This window comes from Thunnus thynnus, chromosome 9, assembly GCF_963924715.1.
Source record: "Thunnus thynnus chromosome 9, fThuThy2.1, whole genome shotgun sequence".
Lineage (NCBI taxonomy): Eukaryota > Metazoa > Chordata > Actinopteri > Scombriformes > Scombridae > Thunnus > Thunnus thynnus.
In genome coordinates this window covers 20,839,374-20,864,526 of record NC_089525.1, presented here as the reverse complement: position 1 = coordinate 20,864,526, position 25,153 = coordinate 20,839,374, and the positions used below count along the sequence as shown (strand labels likewise).

Sequence of the window (25,153 nt, the reverse complement as noted above, 5' to 3'; positions counted from 1 at the left end):
GTAGTTCCTTTCATAACTATATGGTGAATACAAATGGCTCCAAATACAATACTCACTTTTGCCATGGTTGTGAGAAACAAAGTCCCTTCTCTTTTGTTACTGGCCCTGAGACCAGAATTGAAACAGGAAAAGCAATTATTGGAGAGATTGTCCCACAGGCATTGAAAAGCTATCAGCATGAGGGTTGGGATTGGCTTGGGGGACACCTATGGCCCCATGCATTATCCTGGCATGAGGTCGCTTTGGCAATCGCCTGCCAATTTCCACCAGCACCTGGCTTTCCCTCCCCCCCCTCCCTTCACCAGGCCCTCCTACCTGGTTCCCTTTTTCTTCTCCTACACCTCCTCCTCCCTTTCCAAATACGGCTTGCCTGTTATTGTCCCAGGATGGGGACCGTTTTATAGAAAAAAAATAAAAAATCTGTACTGTCCAGCAAGTATGGCAGAAGTTGAAGGTGTTCAATCACACTGTATTGTTTCCCATCATGATGGGACTGATTGCTGATACTTCAAGGGGAGAAAATGTCTTTGACTGCTTTGTTGGTTAGTTCAACACAGATCCGTGAAAATATCCAAAGACCAAAAAAAAACCCCAACCCAAAACACAGAATAATAGTATATCTAATGCTGTGAAAATATGAGGCAGTTGGTGTACTGTGGGCCAAAAGGCACAGTGGGAGAGTTGAGTCTAGATTAGTGGAAAAGTAGGGAGAAAATAACTGGTGCTATGTCTAACACTTTTTATTATGGCTGTTGAAAACCTGTATAACACAGCTGTTGAATATCACTCTCCTTTAGCAGTAGAACCCCTGCCACCCACCCACACACCCACAAACCTGGTGCTTTCCTGCAAGGCCCAGCTACCCAAACTCATCTTATTACAGTAAGATCGCCTCTGATTATGGGCTTACAAGAGCACAACAAGGGCCTGAGCGCTACATATGGAAAATCAAGCCTGTATTGTTGTTGTTGTTGTTGTTGTTGTTGTTATGGATTCAGGCTTCTGTTTGCTATTATGTCTCTCATTTCCTCTTTCTTCACAGTCATCTTCCCACACTGCCTGTAGCCACAGATGTTAAAAAACACAGTAATATTTTTTTGTAGTGGCTTCTAGTCCTGGTAATCATTTAGAAAGCAGCTGAAAATGCACACAAGGATACTTCTTGTTTATTTATAAAGAAATTATTTGTTACAGCAGTTTAGTGATTCTCTAAATTATGATGGAACTTGTAGAGATTTTGGCAAGGAATTAGGAAATTTACCTTTGAAACAAAATTTATTTATTTAGTAGATATCTTATAATGTGCTCCTTCTGAGTACTTTGCTTAAAATTCACATGTAATTTCAAGGTCAAAATTAAGTCAAATTTGAAATTCAAAGTTTATAAGTGGTGAAAACTAACACAATTAAAAGTGTGAGGACAAATTTGGGACTCATTTTACTCACTTACATATTTTTACTTTTATACTATGATGATCAACTGCATTTCAGTGAGTCTACAGCACTTACAGGAGACAGCACTTGAAAAGGTTTATCATGCATGCATTGTGAAGAATATTTAGATTCACTGAAGGCACCAATATAATCTGAATCACATCAGATCTCTTCATCTTTTGGGAAATAATGACTTCAATGTTCTTTGAGTAACAGTCGGCAATGTTGACTCTATGTACTTTATTATGCTGGAAGCGGGTGTTATTAATAGAAATTGGAGACCAGGGCCGGTCCTGACTATGTTGATGCCCTAGGTGAGATTTAAATTGGAGCCCCCAAAAAAGTGCAACAGTAGTTCCTCCAGTCCATGAACTTCAAAATGAACTCGCACTAAAATGAAGTGCAACAATGGTACCTACAGCCCAGACAAGCACCCCCAAGTCCTCCAGACAAAAGACAAGTGGGGGTCAAGGTGCCATTCAATGTGTGTTTGCTGGCGTGGCCTGAGGTAGCACATGAAGTTTTGTGGCTGTCGGACGGAAAAGCTGACGGACCAGTAAGGCTTTGAAAATCAAACCAGATGAAAACATGCCAGTGCGTATTTCCAAAGCAAGCATATCCGTGCCTTGGGCCTATGTGGCCTATGCCACGGGCCGCCCCTGATGGAGACAGTGATGTAGAGGTAAATAAACAGGTGGATAAAGACTGACATGAACTTATCATAAAACAAACAAATCAAAAAAATATATATATTTCCAGTAGCATATTGGTGTATTCCCTCTGGCGGAATGAGCCTCTACTATCAGTGTGGCGATATTTACCATGTTGTGTTCCATGAGTTTACATCACAAAGATTAGTGTCATTCTATAAAGGTGAGTGAACTCTATTCCTAAAATAAAAAGTGTGTCAACCTCTCATTGTGTGACGATGCCAGGAATCGCGCACACACGTGCTGAGGCTGTGGCGGGATCAAGCGGATTGTTATTCACGGTGCTATCCCTGCCTCATGCATATCCATAACGGATTAAAGATTGCGCAAACATTATGCAACCAGAGCTCGCCTTTTACTGCATTGATTGGCATTTCTGGGGCACAAATCGGGATTGTGCAAGAGATAAGGGCTACTTTTGTTTCTCAATGTGTTGTAGTAGTGATACATTTTTGTGATGGAATATCTATCTATCTATCTATCTATCTATCTATCTATCTATCTATCTATCTATCTATCTATCTATCTATCTATCTATCTATCTATCTATCTATCTATCTATCTATCTATCTATCTATCTATCTATCTATCTATCTATCTATCTATCTATCTATCTATCTATCTATCTATCTATCTATCTATCTATCTATCTATCTATCTATCTATCTATCTATCTATCGCGCAAGCGCAGGAAAATTACTACGAGAGGCGATGAATGAAGTCTTTAAATAATGGAAAGGCACTATCCAATTCTAATTCATTATCTCAAGAAAGGGGGACATTAACGAGCATTGTCCTCTTTATTTTGAGCGGGTGATGAATATGTGAGCGCTGCTGTCCGTCCCCTCAGGGGAGAGCCGTCCTGCGAGTTGGAGGTTGTCCCGGGACAGAGGGGAGGCTCTCAGGTGAAAGGTTCGTTCAAAGTGTTGACTCACGCCATCCACGCAAGCAGAAACAAATCCAGCTTTTTAGCTGACTTTGCAGACTACTTAACGGCTAAACGCATTGTTTTGCTTTACTTTTAATTAAAATTGAATCACAGACGATGGCAGTTTGGTCTGCTGAACAATTAAAAACTCATCATCACACCTTCTCCAATAACCTGCTGTTCAATGATTCATAAAACTGTAGCCTGCACTCCTCTGGGGGACTTCTTGTTATTGCGCTGGTTTTGGGGGAAACCGCAGCGTGCAGGGCAGAGCAACGGGTCATTAAAATGATGTCAATTGCTCATTTATCCATTTACCACCTCTCAAAAGTGTTGAAAATATATCTGTCAAAAGACAAACGCAAAGCACAATTGCTGAACATCTGCTTTGCTGAATGAGCATTTGCCGGAGCCTCCACTCCGGGGACCTATTAGCGTTGATTTCTGCGCCTGCTCTGATAAGGAATTCATCAAGTTTCTGACACCCCGCCAGATGTTGGGGAATTAGGGCTGTCTCCTGTTGGACATCCTACTAATAGTGTCTTTCAACTCATAGCATAATAGAAATATTAGTTGAGAGGTGGATGTTTTATGTGTGCTGTGGGCTGTTTTTGTGCACATTTGGCCACTGAAACAATGAGTTTGACTGATCTGTTAGGTATTTTTTAGGCTTACTTATATCCAAGTACAGTACACGTGCTTTAGGAACTGCACTCATTGAGTAGCTTCATATCACTTAATGTTTCAGAAATGGCAGGCCGAACACTTTCACTCATTTCCTCATCAGGAGAAATGCCTGCAGGCTAAACTATACAGTATGGTGGGATGTATGTAAATGTCTCTTAAGAGTCATTTGACGAATAATTGAACTCAAAGACAAAGCCATTGTGTTAACCAGTTTGCATCACAAAAACCATGAAACACGTTAAAATATAAAGACACACCGTGGATTAAGGTACTTTGTGAATGCATATTCAACGCCCTGCTGGAGGTGAAATAAGCATCGATAATTGGCGAGCACATCAACTTCCGCGCTAATGGAAGCCCTCGGTTTAGCAATTATCAGATGTATGTTATAGCTTTTTTTTTTGCAATTATTTGTTTTATCAAGACATATTTTCCTCCTTATGATGTTATAAATCCATCTCACTTCAATCTAATTGTCACGGTGCGTTTAGTGACAAAATATTGAGGTTACCCGTGCAGGCTTAATGCCTTGATTAAAGAAACCACTGCCAGAAATACTCAGTAATCCACTATGTTAACTTGTTCCGTTGCTATATGTGGAAAGATAAACCCTGCATTTCAAACACACACACACACACACACACACACACACACACACACACACACACGCTCAGATTACTGAATTAATTCACGATGATTCAATTTTGGCGGCATCTTGTCTATTTAGAGCAGTAATGGGAGGAAATCTCAACATCCTGGGGTGTGACAGACGGGAGTTTAGTCATGATGTGCATGGGTTAACTGCGATCCCGAATGTCTCAGCAAACCTAATCAGCCAATAAGCCATCAAGTGCCCTGCTTAAGTGCCCTTGAGCAAGATTCTGCAGCCTGCACAACCTCACTCACTGTAAAAGCATTAACAGCGCCAACTAAAAGCATCAAATAAGCAGTCCTCCATGCACAGCTATAGCTTTTTACAAATGTGGGTAACTTTTAAATTCATTGAGATAAAGTCTATGCATGTTGCGTCTAATAATTGCTAAATTATGAATGAGTGATAAATTAGCCACTGGGCTTATTAAGATCACAGCCTCCGTTGCGTGACAAAAGGCGTTGGGGACCTGCTTGAGTCGGTTTATCCTCTTAGAGCGCGCTCTCCTGCTTAGCCAGCAAATACTCTGCGACTGAAGAGACGGAGGAAGGGAGACGGGGTGGACCAATCAATCCGATATCAAACTTCAGCGACAGGCGCGAGCCAGGAGTAGTCTACAAGTCATCCCTATTTTTTTTCAAAGAGAATAAACCCTCACTCTCCCCCAGCAGCCTCCTCTCCCTTCTTCCTCCGGATACTACAGGCAGACCCTATAGGCAGATAGAGATTATAGGCTACTGCACGCTGCCAACACTCAGCTGCCATCCTCCGGGTCCACAGACTGCAGCCCAGTATAGCAATCCATAAAATAACTTGAGATGAATGAGCGCTAACGTAATTCAGAGCCAGTTGTAGTCTGCTGCAGCGGATTCATTGTTGTGATAGCCCACAGCCGCTAGTCTTCACACAACTGCATCCACGTGACCGTCACTGCTTTCTAATCCATTGAGAATCCACCAGAAAGGAGCCTTTCATGTTTTTTCTCTTCCTCTCTGGATTGCATCGCCTGCTCCAGTTTCTCATATAGCCTAATCTGGCAACGATGACTTGCAGCCTATTGGGCGTCAGCATAAAGCACGTGCATAGTCAATAACACTGGCTAGTGAAGGTAAACACACCTAAAAGCCACCCGCCGTTTTATTTGCAGAATTACACCCAGTTTAATATGACAGCAATGACCCGCATCCATATCAAATCGGTGTAATGGCAATGTAGAACAGATATAGCCTAATCCATGTTCCGGTGTTTTAAAAAAAATAAATCTTTTTTTATGTATTCATTTAACCTATTTTGCTTCTGCTCTTATGATGATCACCTACTGCAGGTCAGAGCGCAGACACCTTTCTGTATAGCGGCAACAAGCACATCACTGATGCATGCGTAAAAATGCAGCCTCCATGTGAGCCCGTCGTGTTTCGGAGAAAGCCGGGTCTCGGTTATTTGACGTCACGGTGTCTGAGAGGAGGAACTTGAAATGTGCGACTAGACTAGCCGGGCATGGGAGGGAGGGAGGATGGGATGGGGAAGAGGGGCGTTGAGGGAAGGGGGTGAAAAGAAATGAAATCAAACGGACTGCAATGGGTGCGCTTGCGCAAAAGTTAGAAACAGATGTGAGTCAATATTCCTAAATATTGAGTTAAATAAATAGAATATAGTTGAAGGTTGGGTTGGGTTGTGTATGTATACGTGTGTGTGTGTGTGTGTGAGGGGATGGGGGGTTGAAACACCTTGTGAGGGTAACACTCTTCTGCTTTAGCTGAGATGAACTCCAATGGCAAGTAAAACAGTAAAGTCTCCGCTTTAAATTAGTGTTTCAAATAGCACAGCGTTCATTTGTTGTTTTTTCTCTTTCATTTAAACGGATTTTGTTCACTAAAACACTGGATAAATGACACTGTATAATATTAGAGATTTCAGGCCTGTGCATGAGCTCTTGTTGTGATTCAGACTGATTATTTTCGCCGTTTAAATGCTTATTATGGCGTCCATTGATGTGAGTTAACTCCTTTGGTTGTTTTTATGAAGCGGTTCCTTGTTAATCGGGTAGTGGGAGACGCTGAGGCAGCGCCACTTTTGGCAACGTATCCCACTCCACTTTCACGGTCACACAGTGTCCTCAGTTGCCCGTCTTCCAGTCTGCACGTTAGGATTATTATAATGTGTAAGCGCTCATTAAAAAAAAACAAAACAAAAAAAAACTTTGCATGTGCAACTTTTGTAGCCATACACGAAAGACCCCCTCCCCAGTCTAAGCCCCTACTCTCTGCCACGAAAAGTGATTCTCTAACTTCCACTTCCCAGTATTCACACACACACACACACACACACACACACACACACACACACACACACACACAGCCAAGATACTAAGATGGCGCCTTAATCAGTGTCAAGTTCAAGTGACTCCTACTAGTCTGATACAAACAGCATGGCAAACAGAGTGTCGGCTTTATGCGCATAGATGCAGGGAGCAGAACAACATCATGGTGATAATAATCAACGTCGCAGTCTGAAAGTCTCTTTTCATAATGTTTTTTTAATTTCAATCAAAATTTCCGTTCACATTTCTTCATAAATAGTTGGTAAAACAAATCAACCAACATACAGTAGCCTAAAAAGTACAAGGAACCTTTTGCCTCTGGTAGCTACAAAGGCTAACGCATAGGCCTGCTGTTGTAACATGGTTTGCCTCAATGTGGCACAGTGACACAGTTCATCAGTAAAACATTTTTGCTCTTCAGGAATAACTTGGAGTGTGACCCATTTCTCCCAGAAAGTGTTACAACATCACATTCTAGCTGTGTTTATACATCAGATATTTTTCTCTGACCTCTGGACATGGGGCAGAAAGGTGGCGGGAATAAGAAAAAGTACTTCTTTTAAATTAAGGTATAGAAAATAGCATATAAAACATATATTCCTTAAATTATTTAAATAAACTTATTTCATATATCACTGTCACGAGGTACTGTTTTTTTACATTTTATTTTAAAAGTAGTGCTGGTGGTCTGAAATTGTTCTCATATGAGTACAATATACTTTGTGTATGCATAATATTTAATTCTTGAGAATAGGTTACAATGCAATGCTGTAACTCTTTTTGCCACTGAACGTATTCTCCCCCCAACCCACATAGATCTAGAATTCCTTCCACTAAATTTTGTTAACACAAAAAATGCCATCTTGACAAGTTATTCACACAAAACAAGCAAATGTGTAATCAAACTGCTCTATATGCAACACCACAACAAATAACACGCTTAGTTTCACAGAAGAATTACATTTAAAACAATGCAAGCTGACAGACAAAAAACTTTTTTTATTTTTGAAGATACTGTGTTGTGACAGTTCCATTGTTGCCGATGCACACATTTAAACATACTTGCACAAAGACATTGCTGGAACTATAAAGATTGCCATACAGGCGCATATATTTGGGCGCTTGACCCGAATTTGAAAGACTCAAAATACTGTCACCTTGATTTGGAAATCATGAACTTTACACTCGTCTATAGGAAGAGTGCAATAGGCTGATGGGTTTATTTTTTTCAATACTGAGTTTATGCTACGAATTGACATCTATTTCTGATTCTATAAAAGTAAAATACACAAAAAAGTTGAAATTTAACCAAAAATAAAGATATCAACAGAACCGTTTTATAGCTTCTCAGCTCAACTGAACTCAGTTCTACAAAGTCAATGATTTACATGTCAATGGTCTCATAAACAAAATAAAAGTGACGGAAATATCTGCATTATATACTATAGACAAATCCATAATATTCATATAGATGATTTCTTCGATCCAAATAAGACACATGTAGGCCTATTGGTTAAAAAGAAAAGAAAAGAAAAAAAACAAACAAACAAAAAAACAGAAGGATACAATCGCGATGTTGGAGCTTTAGAGTTTATCATTTGTTCAATGTTAAGCTGGTTATGACCAAAACTGTACAGTTCTTGTTAGAAAACATTTCCATAAATATCATTTAAGTTTCAGAACTTATACCCATAATTAAATTACAAATTGATAAATATGGCATCATGGATATGTATTTACAACGGTATTAACAAAAGGCAACGTTATATTCAACGGTAACAATCGTAACCTAATACCACATTTCTCCACCTGAAAACGGACGTTGACAACAGATTCGACCCCATCAAACAAGGAAATACATTCACGAGTATAATATTTATTTATGATTTTTTTTTTCTGTGTTCAAGTTCATGACAAAGACTTTGGCACGTTTCTTAAGACTGTTTGAAGTTCCAACAATCAATTGAAGAGGCGACAACAGCGCGTCACCTTCATATAAAACAGCGTGAAATAATCTTCCTTTTTATTCTTTTTTTTAAATAAAAATTTGAGAAAATACATAAAATGAAAAATAAAACAATTTTTTCCTGAAATCTGTAAACTAAAAGATAAAAAAAACATTTATTTATACTGAGAAAGTATTACGTTTTTGTTTTATTCGTGATTGATTTGATTTCCTCAAAACTGCGGAATAAAAGTCAAATTTCGTGATCCTGAGAACGGACGTGGCCTGCTTGGTGCTGGCTTTTGCTCTCATCTCCTGTTGTTGTTGTCCCAAAATCCCATTTGTGTGTGTCTGACAGTGTTTGTGTGTGTGTGTGTGTGTGAGAGAGAGAGAGAGAGAGTGTGTGTGTGTGTGTTGGAGAGAGCGTGTGTGTATGTGTTTGTGTGTGTGTGTGAAGTGTGAACAGGAATAGTTTTTAAGGTTTTTTTTTTTTAATCCTCATTTATCCTCAACCCCGTAGTCCACATTGAGAAGAGAGTTTGTTCTTCTGACTTCAAACGTACCATTCATTAAAGTTGGGTGCCAGTCCTTCGCTGTGACCAGACGTGTTTTGCACGGCTGACGGCGGTGTTTTTGTCGGGTCCTCGGTGGTGGCTGAAACCAGCACTGGCGGTGTGGACGACTCGTAACCGGAGCTTGCTGCTGGAGACGATTCAGATCCTTGAGACTCATGTACCTGCAAAAAAAAAAAAAAAAAAAGCAAGGGCGACATGAACAGTCAGTCGCTGACACTGAATCATACTATTCATTAATCCTCAATGTGCATTTAAAGTGGCTTGATAGAGGAGATTAAGTTTGGATTTAGGGCAACTTTAACAGCACAGCAAACTTCAAACAGGTACGGCATCTTCTGCACTGCAAAAAAAAGTACCCACATCAACATGCAGTTTGTGTTTATCTAAAAATGTAGTTTTCCTTAAAAGTAAATGGGTTTTAATTCATAACTATTTTTTTTCTTTGAAACACGCTACTTTATTAAACAAAACAAAGAGGAAAATGTGAGTGTAGTATCAAAGAATGACTACAAGTGGAATACGCACAACCCACGTGTTACTATATTTCAGTTAAGTTAAACTAAGATTTTAAGTTCCCTTAATAGATGAAATGCATCTCAAATTGTGTTTTTTTTTGCAGTGTGACAGTGATATTGCAACTTAAAAAGTGCCTGAAGTTGTGATAGTCCCTGTCTGTGGGGGGTGGTGGAGTGTCTGTGCGTGTATGTGCGTGTGTGTGTGTGTGTGTGTGTGTATGTGTGTGTTAATGTGTTTAAGGAGTAATGAAGACGTTAATTACCTTCATGTGTTTCCTGAGAGAGCTGGGGTGTGTGTATGACTTGTCGCACACTTTGCAGATGTATGGCTTGTCTGATGTGTGCACATGCATGTGCTTTTTCCTGTCGCTGCTGTTGGCGAAACGTCTGTCACAGCCATCAAATTCACACTTAAACGGCTTCTCACCTGCAGGATTAAACACACACACACATACGCACACACACAACCGTGAATTACTCCAATAGTCCACAAACAAACTCCCATTGTAACACCACCTGTAAACCCAGAAGCCCGGAGATGTAAATTGTCTGCAGACTGCAGCCTATTATATAACAGAGTAACCTACATTTTCGGGGAGACATGGATACAGCTCCACTACTACACGCTGCTCTGTCAGGCTTTATTTATTCAAGAGGCCTGCTCCTTCATGCTACTACTAGCCTGCACTGTGCGTCTGCTCTTATATAGTAAACACTGAATCAACAGGGTATTTTCTGCACTATGTAATGGGTGAACAAGGGCGAGAAATATAAACACGGGCAGAAAATGATTAATAGCAATTGTACATGACGCACATAAAGCATAGAGTGCTTAGTCTGCCTAAATAGCCTAACACAGCTAATAGAACCACACTTAAACTTTGACAAGTGAGTAAAGTGTCTATCGTTATACACAGTATAAGGAGTGAATACACACAACTCCTCTGCACAAAAGCTACACGTATTAATGAGACTTAACAACACACCAAAGTTGTTCGAGGGCACTACATCACATTTTTGTGCATTATTGAGCCACAGCTGATTTATCAGAGTGCTTAATAATGATAAAGAGAAAACAGCACAAACAACAATTTGAGAGCAACACTAAGAACTATTCAGCGTGTTAAATGTGGGACCAAGTTCTCAAATGGTTCTTGTAAACAACAAAAACATGCACCCACATTTTTGGAGCACTCTGAAACAATATCTAAGGCACAGCACTTCTATTCTGAATAGCTACGCGCTCTAAATGTTATTTTACGCACACCATTAGGCTACACCGTATTGTTGATGCCTACCTGTATGTGTTCTTTTGTGGATTTTCAAATTTTCCGATCTGGCGAATATTTTCCCACATCCGGGGAACGGGCATGGGAACGGTTTCTCGCCCGTGTGCACACGGATGTGGTTGACGAGTTTGTACTTGGCCTTAAAAGATTTCCCTTCTCTCGGGCAGTCCTCCCAGTAACAGATGTGGTTGCTCTGCTCGGGGCCGCCGACGTGCTCCATGGACACATGAGTGACCATCTCGTGCATGGTGCTGAAAGTCCTATCACAAGTCTTTTTGGGTCTGTTCATCTGGTTTTCGTCTATCCATTTGCAGGATAATTCTTGTTTTATCGGCTGCCTCATGTATCTAAAGAAGGCCCCTGGACCGTGGTGTGTCGGCACATTCATCCCCATGTTCATATTGATAGGATGGTTGTAGTTGTGGAGCTGAGCCCCGTAGGGGTCCGTCCGAGGGCTTGCGACCGGACGGTACGGATCAGGTCTTCCGAAAATGTCCCCGCGTAAGCCAAGATGCATTTGGCTGTTAACTACATGTCCACTCGGTGAAGTGTGGCTCACCCCCTGGTCGTGAAGTCCTGGAAACAACAGATGTCCGGGGTTATCGGTGATCCCGGGCGGCCCGTGGAGGCTCCCCGCCGAAGCTGCAAAGATCCCATGCTGGGCGCTCGGCGCTGTGGACTCTCCAACACTCCGGTTCCGGAAGAGAAAGTCCCGTGTTGAATTGAACGCTCCCCCACCGTACGAGCCCACCTGCCCGCCGTGAGAGTGTCCCAGCGCAGCTGCATATCCAGTGGCTTGCGGGGTGAAAGCTGATGTCTGGCTGGAGGCAATATCGTGAGCCACAGGGCTGATTTTGAATGCTGCGGAGTGGGAGGAATCGGTGAATGGATTCAGTCCCAGACTAGGGTCTCTGTTACCGATTTCGTGGTGCCGTGGTGTCCCGAAACCCCCCATTCCTAACGATGCAAACTGCGGACCGCTATCAAGAAGCATAGTCATGAGCTTGAAGCAAACTTAGGAGACGTGAAGAAAACAGAAAATAAATTTAAAATCCAGTTTAGCGGAGCGCGCAAGCTGCAGACGCCGCGCGGAGATTTACCACGTTTTTGCAAAAAAAAATCCTGAAATAAAAAAAACAAACCAAGCCAAAACGGGGAAAAATCCTATGCGTAAAGAGTTGGGAGAAAAAAAAACTCCCGTTGACTGCGATCCGTGAGAAAGAGGATCAAACTTCCCCCCCTTTCCAGGCGGATGATGTCCTTGGACTGATAAAGTCAATCACTCACTCCCAGAACATAAATGAACTCGGGAGGCAGTGCTACGACAGCCAATCAGCGCTCAGCTACCCCTCTGACACGTGACTTCGAAGGAGGGTGTTAATTGGCTAGATTTCTGGTGATTGGCACAGTTTGGTATTGAAGATGGCAGGTCGTCTCGATTGGGTTCATTTGATTGGCTCTTACAGGCATTATTTTGCAGGTATACAGAGCACTCTAGCGCAGATCTTATGTGTTATACGTGCGGCGCATGTCTCATGAAGCTATACGCGATTTACTCCACAAGAAACTCCACAACAGTTGTATAAATAAAATAAATAAATAGAATATGTACAGGCTGTAAAACTTGCTGCAGGTTTTTAATAACCAGATTCCGTCCAAAACTTAGAGGAACTTATAAAATTTTACAGAAACAATATTTCTGAACTTAATCTACAGCGTGAAATACGTTTATTTTGTCATTTTTAGTGGGTTAAAAAAACTTTTCAATACATTTGGAAAGAAAATATAACTTGTTAGAGGGCCTGCACGTTACTAATCTATCTATCTATCTATCTATCTATCTATCTATCTATCTATCTATCTATCTATCTATCTATCTATCTATCTATCTATCTATATATTGATATATCTACAGATATTGACTTATCTGCGTTCTTTTTCTCTTTCATGTCACCAGTTTGGCTCTTATTAACTGAAAACTTGAATGTACTTGGCACAGTTCCAAAATGTGGCTTTCTTGAAGCCGCTTGAAAGGGGAGGGGGTATTTTTTTTTTTTTTTTTTTTTTTGCAAAGCTCTATAGGGTGTAAGACGGAGGAATAAAAGACAGAAAGAAAGATGGCAGTAATTGTAATATCCTGAGATTTTTTCGCTCAGCCAAAAAATTCGTGCCATTGAGCAAGTTTCACAGGGCTGCCGCTGACTCGCTGCAGGACACATAAAATCTGATCAAGTTCAGAGACGCGCTGAGTGCTTCAAGCGGCGCTTTTTAACTCCAAGCCTTTCACATCCTCCCCCCCCTCAATCTGTCCCAGGAAGGAGCTCACATTCTTTATTTTAGGGGATCTGGACTAAAAAAAAAAAATCTTCAAATCAGTCCTTCATTCTGCTTTCGCCCTCATCCTACCGCATTCACTCCCAGAACATTTCCTCGAGAAAGAGTTGTAGATTGAAAAGGTGAGTTTTCTTACTTATCTGTCGTCTTTCAGTGTGACTAAGAAGCTGATATGAGGTATGCCAGTGTGAAGTGCATGTTGTGGAAATGTGTAAATCTACAGTTTATTATATTTGGGCTCTGGAGGTTGCGTGGGATTTAGTTTTCTTGAAGTGAAGATAGCCTGTTTAGGCCTGTTACTCATATGGTAATTTAATTGTTGTGAGGACCTGCATACCTCTCTTTTTTATGGTCGTCGTGCACATTAGTACACTTGCGCTTTTTGTACATAACCTCAACAACTTATCTAGAAGCAAAACGACGAATGAGATTCCTTCCATCTCCCCCTTTCCTCCGTATGCAGCTCTCTCTCTCTCTCTCTCTCTCTCTCGCTCTCTCCCCCACCCTCTCTCTCTCTCTCTCTCTCTCTCTCTCTCTCTCTCGCTCTCTCCCCCACCCTCTCTCTCTCTCTCTCTCTCCCTCTCTCACCACCAAGGCATAACCTCTAACAGTTTACTCCCCCCTTCACTCTCACACACACTCGTCTTCACACACATCTCACACACAAGCGCGCGCACGCACACAAGCACACACTCACTCACGCACACACACGCACGCACACACCGTTAACGGAGTTTTCCTTTGCAGTTTTGCAGTATGAGATTTATGGCGACCTTTGTGAACCTCCACAAGTGACAAGCAGCCTGTTAAGGTTTTCCTATATTCCCTCCATATTTTATTGGCTCGTTGAAACGTGAAGGCTCAATAAGCCCCTTAAGGTTATGTGTGCCGTGTATTTGCAGCCATATTATCACTGTGAAATAATTAAGTAACATGGTTTAAATGAGTCACAAAGGTTTGTGAGCGACAGAGCAGCGTAGGCACTGAGCTCTTGCTGAGAAAAAGGGGGGGTGGAGGGCGGGGGGGCTGTCATCAGTTAGGCCTAATGTAAAGCAACTGTTGCATGATGAACAATCTTAAACTACTGCAGGTCTCTTCTGGTATAGTGATATTTATTGAATATTTATTTATTTAATTAATTCTTCAAATGTGAAATGAGACTGTGAAGGCTTCAACACACACATTTTCTAATTATTTGTGACGTGACAAAGCTAGGATATGCTTAGAATTGCAAGAATATTAGTTTAATACAATTCTTGTTTTTTTTTTGTTGTTTTTAAAAAAAAAATCTGCCTCTGCCTTTTATGAAAGGAGCAGACTGCTTTAGAGCTTTAATAGTATTTTTACTGGACAATAGAAAATGGGGAAACTTAAGAAACAGAGGGAAAGACAGCTTTTATAGACCTCCTGTAAAGCTGCACTTTTGTTAACCGTTTGGCTCACTCAAACCAGCCATTTTCCCCCAGAAAATATTTTACACCAGTGCTCGAGCGTGCCGCCCTCCGCTATGACATTTTCACCACCTCTTTTTTTGACATTCCTATTTTATTTAATTCTGAAAATTTTTGATTAGTTGAATTTTCTTTTTTTATATTTAAATACAATGTGTTGTGTTTAGTTTAATCACTAGAGATGTTAATTTTAATTGTAGAAAACTGCTGGGTAATATTTTCATATTTTCTTTAGCTCGAATGTCCAACACAGTTTGAAAAATTTTATGAGTAATTCAACGTAGGCGTAATGTAACGTCTGAAATATAGCAGGTTATTCTGTAGGAGTGCAATATGTATAATTTGATTATTTAGTTATCTCTGCTGGGATTACCTCATTGGGCGTTGGGATACCCCATTGGTTATAACATAATCTTCTCCTAACTGAGCATGCGCGTTACCTTTTAAAATATTACAATATTGTAGTGTGCATACCTCTGTGACAGTAGGCCTATGCTGAAGAGCAGAAAATAATCATCAGCCTTAATAGTAAACAACTGACATTTATACATTTATTATAACAAGACTTGTTAGAGTCAGCAGCTGTAACACTAAAGCTTATTTCACTGCATTTTTTTGAATAAGTGATCTAGATGCATGATAATTATTTTCTTATCTCAACAAATTGGCCTGTAGCAGTCCAAATTTCAGGATTTTTTTTTTTTTTAAAGCAAAGTTGAGTGATTTTTTTTTTTTTTTTTTTTCTTTTTTAAATCCATGTTGTCTGGCCTGTAGCCTACAACTATACTTGGCTGGCTCAGGCTGCTAGTGGTATAGACAAGTTTGTGGACTTGCAGTTAACTCAATAGTGACCAAACAAAAGTGAAATTCTGCAAAATCATAACCCAGTATTACCTCTATTTAGTAAATATCACTGTGTTTGAATGTGTTTTCCATATTTACCTTCTGAACAGACAGAAAAATGGTAAATGTATCCCAGCGGTGCAAATGAATAAATGAATGCTACAGTCATTCACTGTTTTGCTGAAATGTACAATGTGTTGAATGAACTTGCAGGTTTTTGCTGTGGTTTAATGTGGTATATCCCAACTCTCAGACCGTGCTTATACACAAATTTTAAAACTGAGACTTAATTGTTGTTTTCTGTATGCTGCATGGGGTGCATTTTCCACAACATTTTCTTTGGAGCCTTCAACAGGATAAGGTTCAGGTTCTGGTTTGCATTCATATTTGAATCCAGCAGATACAGCAGATTTCATACATCATCTGAATAATATAAGTTACCATTTTGACTCACATTGGTCTCAGTTACAGTACGACTGTTTACTAAATACAATCAACATTCGCATCCTCCCATTTTTCACAATGCTCAGTGTTTTGCCAAAGCAAATATTTACATCATGCATTGTATTTTCAAATATATGTAGCCTGCAAGTGTCAAATGTTGTTTTATATTTTTGTGCAAGTGTAGCAGCTGATGATTACTCAGGTTTTGTCACCATAGATACTAGAGCTTTACATGACGAATGACAATTTCACTGTGTTTGTAATTTGTAATTTCACAATGTAATGCTTCACTGTATTACATCGCTATCGGGTATATTTTTGTGCTGCGGATGTGTTTGTTTTCTTTTGTCAGTCATTGGAGAAACACAGATTCAGAAGTGTTTCGTTATTCTGCATTTGCTTCATGGTATTCAACACAAGTTTACACTTGCTTATAGCACAAGAGCTGCACAAATCATTATCTATATTTCATAGATTATATGGTCAGCTGGCTCTTGAGTGACTGCTATTTGGTGTTTGCCTTCATATGGCTGATGGAGAGGACTAATTGACTTCTTGCTGTGATTTACTGGAGCATCTGTCTGCAAATGGACTCATCCCAAACCTGTTAATTCATCTAAATTTCATAAAGTCATGGCAAGACTGTGCACTGCCATCCCTCATCAGTAATATTGCAGCACACACCACACTGATGCATGCAGTTGTTTAAATACACACACACACATGAGGCATCCTTGTTAGTACCACATACTGTAGATGAACACAGTTACTTTATGTTTGTCTACCACACACGCATTTGGATACATGATGAAATTATTTTATTATCTTTTTTGTTTATCTTTATTTTTCCACAATATTTTTTTGTTACATTCACTTGAATCACCGAGGAGTATAGTTAGTGATTCTTATTCATATACACATATTTACATGTCTGTTCATATTTATGTGTACACATTTGTTTATCGCCTTTCTGTGAATATTTTCCCAACAAGTTCTTTAACGTTATTTTAAAAGAATTTTTTCTCATCGCCATCGCCGGCTAAATATTGAAAATTTGCAGAATTTTCAGTCCAGTCTATAAAATGGCGTTAAAACTGTGTTTTTTGTGCTGGGAGCTGATTCATTTCATTTCTGCGTAGCATCTTTGTCTTTCATTTGGTCCATATTTACTGTATTGGGAGTGACTTGGACCTTATGGATGTAAAGAGTATTCCCTGACATGAATGTTTTGATGGTTGGGAGTGATATTTTGAATGCAACAGTCACTAGGATTTTGTCTGGCCTGTCAACCAAACCAACACAAATGGATGTATAAAGCTGGAGGGTTGGGGGGGGGATTGTAGATGTCAAAAAACAAAAATTTGTTATGATGGAGATATTTAGACTGGAACCGTGTATACATTCATGTGTAGTTAAAGTTAAAATGCTACGTTGCTACAGATTTCTGATACTTTGTCCAATTCAAAGAATAAATCTGGAAAGATGTTAAAGTAACATGACAAAGTCCCAAACAAAATAGCAAATAATTGCAGTACACACGTCTTTTCCATTACTTTGATACAGTAATCATATTGTATGTTGCTGTGAAGCTAAACTTATCACTCCAAGTGCAATTCAATAAAATTAAAGTTTTGTTAAACTTATCTGGCAAATTTTAAACACACTGATTTACTCATTAAATTCTTACACTCACATTACTAGACTTACAAACTGTATTACAGAGAAATTAATAGACTTGTAATTTATGGAAAAGTGCTTATTAGGCTAAACTCTAATTAAGTTATGAACACTTTAGGAGTAATTTGAACATTTAGGCAAATTTAGATGTTATGAGTATTTAAATAATGTTATTCTTAAAACAGTATATTGCAATGAAAGGCCCATATAACGCACACTTCACTGGCTATTAGCCTCATTTATTGAAAGATGAGCCTAAACAGACTCATATAATCGTATTGTAATAAATCACAAATGTGGAGTTTTTCTAGATAGGTCTTGTTTAGCCTTTTTTTCTTTCTTTCTTTTTTCTTTTTTGCTTCAAATGAAGACCTGGATTGATTTAGGGCGCAGGTCTGTCAGCCCTTTTATGCTATCTGAATGACAGATAGGAGACTTTCGGTTTATTGGCCTTCAACCCTCAATCATTTTCGGAAATGCATCGGGTTAAAGGTTGACAAACATGAGCGTCCATTACAATCATGACTGAATTAGGCCAGTCCTGGGCCTGTCTACTATTTTGCGGCACTTAATATCAAGTGGGCCCCCTTGCTTTGTCTCTGACTAGGATCTACTGCAGGTGACGTCAGCATAACAATGTAGAAAGGGTTTTTTTTTCTTTTCTTTCTTTTTTTTTTTTTTTTTTACAGAAAAAGTTGAAAATTCCGCCATTAGCTACAATCTTAAAGGGTTTTCACCTTAAACCTATAAGCTGCAGCCCGGAGCCCATGCCACTTCACTTAGATTTAAATTAAAAGCAACAGATAAAGGAATTTGGCTAAAGTGGTCTAGGTAGCGTTGATAGAATCAGGGCCACGTACGTCAAAGCGAGGAAACGTGCAGAAATATGTGGTGCACAGAGGAGCATGGAGAGCTTGGAGCTGCTTGTCCTCACAGCACCCCAAAGTAAGAAAGTTTATCAACAGTGCAGCTTAACCTCTGCTAACTGCGCTAGCTGCAAGATGAATGATTATTAAATTATTTTAATGAGAAGGGTTTTGTGTATAGAATAGTTTACATGGTCTGCACAATCCGACTTTGGACTCAAACGTACAATAGTGCACCCTGTTCTGTAGTATTCCCCAGTTACACTGCTGGAAAATGTCTTCATGAAATAACTTCTTTTTTTTTTTTTTTTTTTTTTTTACATTAAAGATATTTGAGCGGCCCGGTGCATCGTGTAGAAGTACTTGTTGCTTTAGTTTAGCAAAGTTTTATTTTTCTATAACATGAGGACAACAAAGTCATTTATGTGCCTTCATGAAAATGTATTAAAGTAAAAATGTAATGCAGAGATACTCCTACCTCCATCAGAGCATATGTTTTATTAAATAAAACATGCTGCCTTCAACTCTGTGATCATAAAAGCTTGTGGCTCACAAGGTCATTACTGGTGTTTTTAATAATTTCAAATAGCTGGTTTAATTGTTAGAATGAGTTTTCTGTAACTTTCAATGTTTTCAAAACTGGCACTCCACTCAAAACGCGAGTCTTGACAGTAATTGGTCTGGACACGCAGTGGTCAGCCTCTCTGTTATTCTTGCAGGGCAGGAGTGGGACATTTGCTCTGGCAAGATTTCCAGTGAAATAAAAGATGTGGGATCGGGCTGTGAATGCCTTGTGTTTTGCTCATGTCTGCATTTAATCACTTGACTTTTATCAGATGATTAGTATTAAACGTTAACCTGTAGGTTTTTTTTTTCCACACGTAGAGATTTAGAGAAGGGGTCTTATAAGGAGCCTGAAGTTAAAGAGGCAGCAATATTTGGGAGTATCGCGGCACATTTCAAAGCATTTTCTCTGCGATATTTGAAAACGGAGTCGTGCAGTGAACGCCTGCGTGTCCCTTTTAAAACAAACCCAGCGCCTGTCAATCACAGCGCATTCCAACCAATCCCAAAGCTCCCTTTTTAAAAGCAGGTTTGCCTGCTGTGCTTTTATATTGCACCATGGCCTGTTTCGAAGCATTTTTACTACCACGGTTATTGCCACAAATCAAGAGGGCAAAGTGAACGGCATGGGACTCACACCAACTTTAACGAAATTGAGTCTGGTTCCTACTTCTGCGAAGTTTACGGCCAAGAATTTCACATGCAGATGATATACAACACGGAAAATGGAAACAGAATTTCTAGGTGCATCCTGAGTGCCGAATTGGTTTATTTTGCAAACGCATAGCCAAACTCACAACAAAACATGACAAGCCTTTCGAGGTTTAGTGGCTGCCCTCTCTCTTGCGTCAACCCCGGGGAGAGCAATACTGAACCCAGCGTGGTGCTGCCACCTTTGGCAGGAGAGCACATGGGACACCCCACTGGCAGTTCCTTAAAACTCTGCCCCTCGCACAATTTGCGAGACTACCCCGAGACGAGGTCCAGTGCATATGTTGACCATTCGGTTCCCAATTTTTCAGACTCTGGATACCCCAGCAGCCACCGGTTAGAGCACAGCCCAAGGGGCATTATCATTGGAGCCAATCTTACTGGAGCCGGCATGCCACCCGTCACTGATCAACTGGCATCAAGAGCTAACCAACATGGCGGGATTGGAAGGTATCGTGACTTTCCCGGCTGCAGAGATAACAGAAGCCATGCTTTTTTCACAAGTTATCAGGAGCAGGCCCATGGCTCCAGCGACGCTACTCGAGATCTCGGCAGCCAGATGATGCTGGGTCTACCTGGCGACCTCCTCACCCGGACTCACCCTTATGGCCAAACTATCAGCCCCAAGGGAAACAGCCAGCAACTTGTCACCCAATTCCTGGGTCTGTACAAGCCCCTGAACATGGCAATTCAGCGTGGAGGAGGCGACGCTTTCCTCAGGTGCTCAAAACAAACAGTGAAGCATGAGTTGGTGTGCAAGTGGAGTGACGGCCAAGAGGGGGCTGGGAAGCTGCCTTGCTCCAGAGCCTTCGGGACCATGTATGAACTTGTCACCCATGTGACAGTGGAGCATGTCGGAGGACCAGAGCACTCTGAATATGTGTGTCACTGGGAGAATTGTGCGAGGGACAGGAAGCCTTTCAAAGCCAAATACAAGCTGGTGAACCACGTCAGAGTCCACACAGGGGAAAAGCCCTTTCCCTGCCCCTTTCACGGCTGTGAGAAAGTTTTTGCAAGATCAGAAAATCTAAAGATCCACAAGAGGACTCACACAGGTTAGTTAATAATCCTGATAAAATGTACAATTTAAAAATACCATAATAATAACAACAACAACACATTTTGATCGGTGTCATTTTAATTAAAATGTGGTCAGTTTTTTTCAACTTCACAAAAACTTTCATTCATATTTATCAGTTTTGCACTGTTTGTTTGTGTGATCATATTTTTTATTTTTCATTATTTAATTGATTATGGGTGTTTCTAAATTCTGCATTATTCTTTTTATTTTTAGTATTATTGTTGTTGTTGTTGTCGTTGGTTTTGGGTGCTGGTATTATTTAGGCCTCCATTTTTAAAAAAAAATGTTGTAATGCAAAGCTTCTCGCGCTGCTTCTTGCCCTTTCTTTTAGTGCTGCTGCCTGGTTTTACAAGAAAAAAAAGGATATAAAGGCTCCTTGCAGGAAACAGAGACGAGTAGTAGTAAGACAGCTGCAAAAGAGTGTAGTCTGCGGGCCTAGTGGTTTGGGTGCCTCTCCCACTTCATTCAGTGAAATTATTAAATAAATGCCGGGACACCGGAGAGCTGTGACGTAGCCGTTACGCTGTCTCTACCTCCCAGGGACTCATATCATGTGCACAGGAACAGTAGTACAGCACAGCACACAGTGGTGTAGGAGGAAATTTAATGGTGGGTAAACGGATGACCTCAGTCAATACAAGGAAATAATTATCAATGTAAACATGATGAGGCCTATTTGGAAAAGACAATTCATTTATGGCCTTCTCCTCGTTAAATATCTATCACTTTGATCGGCCTGTCACTTGTCATGGAGTGGTGTGAAATTATGTCATGAAATGTATTTCATTTTCAGTTTCTTTGGGCTTTCCCTACTGCGTCCCTGACATGAGCACATCATCTATATTATTTATAAAGATTTACTGCGCAATATGATTTCATTCTTATTCTCACTGACATCAGTGATTGTGGTAGAAACGTGATCTCACAAGGTGTATTTTTACTGATATGTGGAATTTCAAATTGCAAATATAATTAACAAATGAAGTGAATAGCCACCAGAAAAAAAGAGAGGCTTGAGGGGGAAAAAATAGGCTTTTTATGAAGCATCTCCTTTTACTTCTGGTGTGAATATAATGAAAGCAAAGAGACAGAAAAGGGACGCTTAATGATATGTTATTACACAACTGCACATGCGCAGTGAATTGTTAATTAGACATTTTATGTCAGAAAATATATTAGGTATTTTTTAAATCAAAAACCCAGACATCTATTAACTCAGACCTATAAAATGATTATTTAACAGACACTATTAAACTTTTATTTATGAGTCCAGCTCCTGATTGTCTGCCCCATCACTATGTGTGCAGGAGGGACAGCTCGCAGCTGTAGGCAATTTTGTACAAAATGGTCAATTAGCGTCTTGATAGCAATGATTCATTCTATGCACTGCAGTCAAACATATCTTTGCATTTGGCCTAGCAGGTTTATAAGCTACTTACAACTCCAGCCTTGTTGCTTTAGTCCGCAGCCTCACAGCCTCACTTGTTGCGATCAGGACCGCACTAAAGTTTTCTCAACTAGTTTGGACTCTGTATTTTAAGAAGTCGTAGCCAGTTTTTGCACATTTTAAATAATTTATTGCAAATCATTACAGAATTGTGGCATCATTAATGAAGGCTGATGTGGCCTGGGAAGCGGCTCACTGATCAAGGTGATCTGAAGATCTGATAGTGATTTCACAGTGTGGACAGTAGAGTCTGGATGTGCATATATTTGGTTTTAAAGGTCACCTTTTTAAATAAAATGGTTAGATATGGAGTGCACTCAGTTGACATATGCCATAAGTATTAACTTATATGGCAAAGGATAGCATGCACGGGCTTTAAAGCATATTCGTAACTCGCCGTCATTTCTTTTTTTCTGCACGTTTAGGTGAAAAACCTTTTAAATGTGAGTTCGAGGGCTGCAACCGGAGGTTTGCGAACAGCAGCGACAGAAAGAAGCATTCTCACGTGCACTCCAGTGATAAACCCTACATGTGCAAGGTCAGGGGCTGCGACAAGTGTTACACCCACCCAAGCTCCCTGCGAAAGCATATGAAGCTCCACTGCAACAAGGCCCACGTAGCCAAAAGCGGCGACGCGCGTCCTGGTGACGGGGGTCACATTGCGGAGACCAGGTCAACCCGAGTCCCGGATGGAGGCCCGATCAGCCCCCCTCAACCCCCCACCTCAACCCAAGAAGTCCCCCTGTCCCCAGAGAGTCGAGACGAGTCGACCCCGAGGTCACGTTTCCATCACACGTTTGACAGCAGTTTGGACTACTCCCCACACAGGTCACAGCCCCTCTTGGACCCTTTGTTACTACAGAGAGGCAGCTACAGGTCCCAGTCCTCCCAGTACCCCTGTGGCCAGACAGGTCACACTTTTGCCCAGAGCTCGAGGACTTTCCCCTCCACCTCTCCGTTTCAGAAAAGTATTGTGAATGGATGGTACACATGCCACAGCGGCGTGGACTCTTTCCCACCAAAGCAGTGTAATAACATTCCGTCTCTCTGAGTTCCTGTTGGGACCCAATTTTTTTGGGCCTATATTTTCATGTTATAGCCTAAGCTGTATCTCTATTACTATCTGTATGTTTGTGAATGTTGTATGAAATATTTAGTAACACGTCCTGAGTCATCCTATTGAAATTTTGCATTGCGAAATGTGGCGAGCTTTATCTGTTGTCGTGAGGCCTGTTCGGTCGGGTTTGGCTCGTAGCTGCATCTCCCCACAGTGGGTTATAGGAACTTTTTACAAAGTGTATATGCCTAATTGTTCGCCGTGTTGCATAACTATTAAAGATATCTATCTTAAGAGACAAAAAATGACAAAGGATTTTATGGAAATCTGCGTGTTTGGTCCTCTGAACTTATAGGCTATTACTGGAAAGTAAGTCTTGCTGAATGTAGCCCTACGTATAGGGGTCTTTGTTGAATGTAAATTAGGTGTAATGTATGTCGGGGAAGTATAGAAACATTATTCATGTCTTTATGTATTTCGCAAGATGAAATAAATATCTGAAATATCTTTTCTCAAGTTTAATTTTGAGCCTTAACAAGCCTGCGTGATGGGCCTGAAGCACGATTTGTCTGTAATTAAAATACTGCGAGGCTCAGTAGGTTTTTTTCCCCTAAGTTCCACTTTTCGCCCCCTTTTCATTACACATTCGTATTCCTGTTTGTATTATATGTATATTTCACATTTCTGTGCAAAGTAAGACCAGTGTGAGCATAAACCACAGTGTTCGTGATACTATTAAAAACGTTTAATTAGCATAGGCCTACAGTTCTGTACATAAGGCTACTGTATAATTAATTATGTATTCTATATTTTATTAAAGTGTCTATATTCTCTTTGATCAGGCGTGTGTGGTTAAACCCAATCAATGCATTTTCATAGTGAACTCATAAACTTTTTTTTTCCTTTTTATAATTTCCAGTAGCCCAAGCCATATTTGCAGGTTTGTGCAGTGGCCTGGATACGCAGGACATCCTCACATCCAGCGGCCTACAGTATTTCCTGTGTTTTTAGTCCTGTGTCAGTTATTAGCCAGGCCTTAATGCATAGAACTGACTTGACTGAGGTAAATATCCTGTGAGTGTACAGTGACATTGCAGACCGGCTAAAATCTAGTGGTTATGTTTATCAGTCAGCATATTTTCTGCCAAATAGCGCTAGCCTTTCAATCAAATTTAAGTTCAGTTTACTGCGCCATGGATGCGTGCGTTTTTGGAGTCCAGGTGTATTTACCGCAATAATGGCCGAGGTCACGCACAAATGTGTTTCTTTCAAGAAGGCACGTCCTCCATATTGCCTTTGGCTTCCACTTCAAGGCCACTTTGCTGATTTTATATCCAATTAATCAATTTTATTTTCGATTTCTGTCTCTCCCTCTTTCCGTATCCCTCTTTCTCTCTCTCTTTGACTCACACACACACACACACTACACACACATACATGCACACACACACACCACATACACTACACACACACACACACACACACAAATATAACCCAGTAGCCTTACAATATTATATTGTCCAAGTACTAATAACTAAACTGTCCATTCATCATTATTTATTCATAAAATTGACTCCATTAAGGTTTTTACATTCATAAAATTTGTGTTCCTCACTTTGAGTCT

General features: G+C 40.4%; 2 protein-coding genes across 13 annotated transcripts in view; one reads left to right on the top strand and one right to left on the bottom strand.

Annotated features, from left to right (window-relative positions):
* The window catches only part of zic6 (zic family member 6), a 72,953-nt gene that overhangs the window by 22,317 nt on the left and 25,483 nt on the right, over positions 1-25,153 (top strand). The window contains exons 1-2 of one of the 12 annotated variants that reach the window (XM_067599620.1): positions 19,803-20,999; positions 22,898-24,036. The exons of 10 other annotated variants lie outside the window; for them this stretch is intronic. In XM_067599620.1, the coding sequence (XP_067455721.1) occupies positions 20,039-20,999; positions 22,898-23,523 (1,587 nt within the window). In that variant the 5' untranslated portion in view covers positions 19,803-20,038 and the 3' untranslated portion in view covers positions 23,524-24,036. Of the gene's footprint in view, positions 1-19,802; positions 21,000-22,897; positions 24,037-25,153 lie in introns of those variants that run through there. One more of the 12 variants, XR_010929689.1, reaches the window with a different exon arrangement.
* zic3 (zic family member 3 heterotaxy 1 (odd-paired homolog, Drosophila)) lies at positions 7,710-12,386 on the bottom strand. Its single transcript, XM_067599619.1, has 3 exons — positions 11,064-12,386; positions 10,029-10,192; positions 7,710-9,411 (listed from the first exon to the last, which is right to left on the bottom strand). Exons 1-3 carry the CDS (start codon positions 12,052-12,054, stop codon positions 9,229-9,231), a joined length of 1,338 nt encoding a protein of 445 aa, XP_067455720.1. The 5' UTR covers positions 12,055-12,386; the 3' UTR covers positions 7,710-9,228.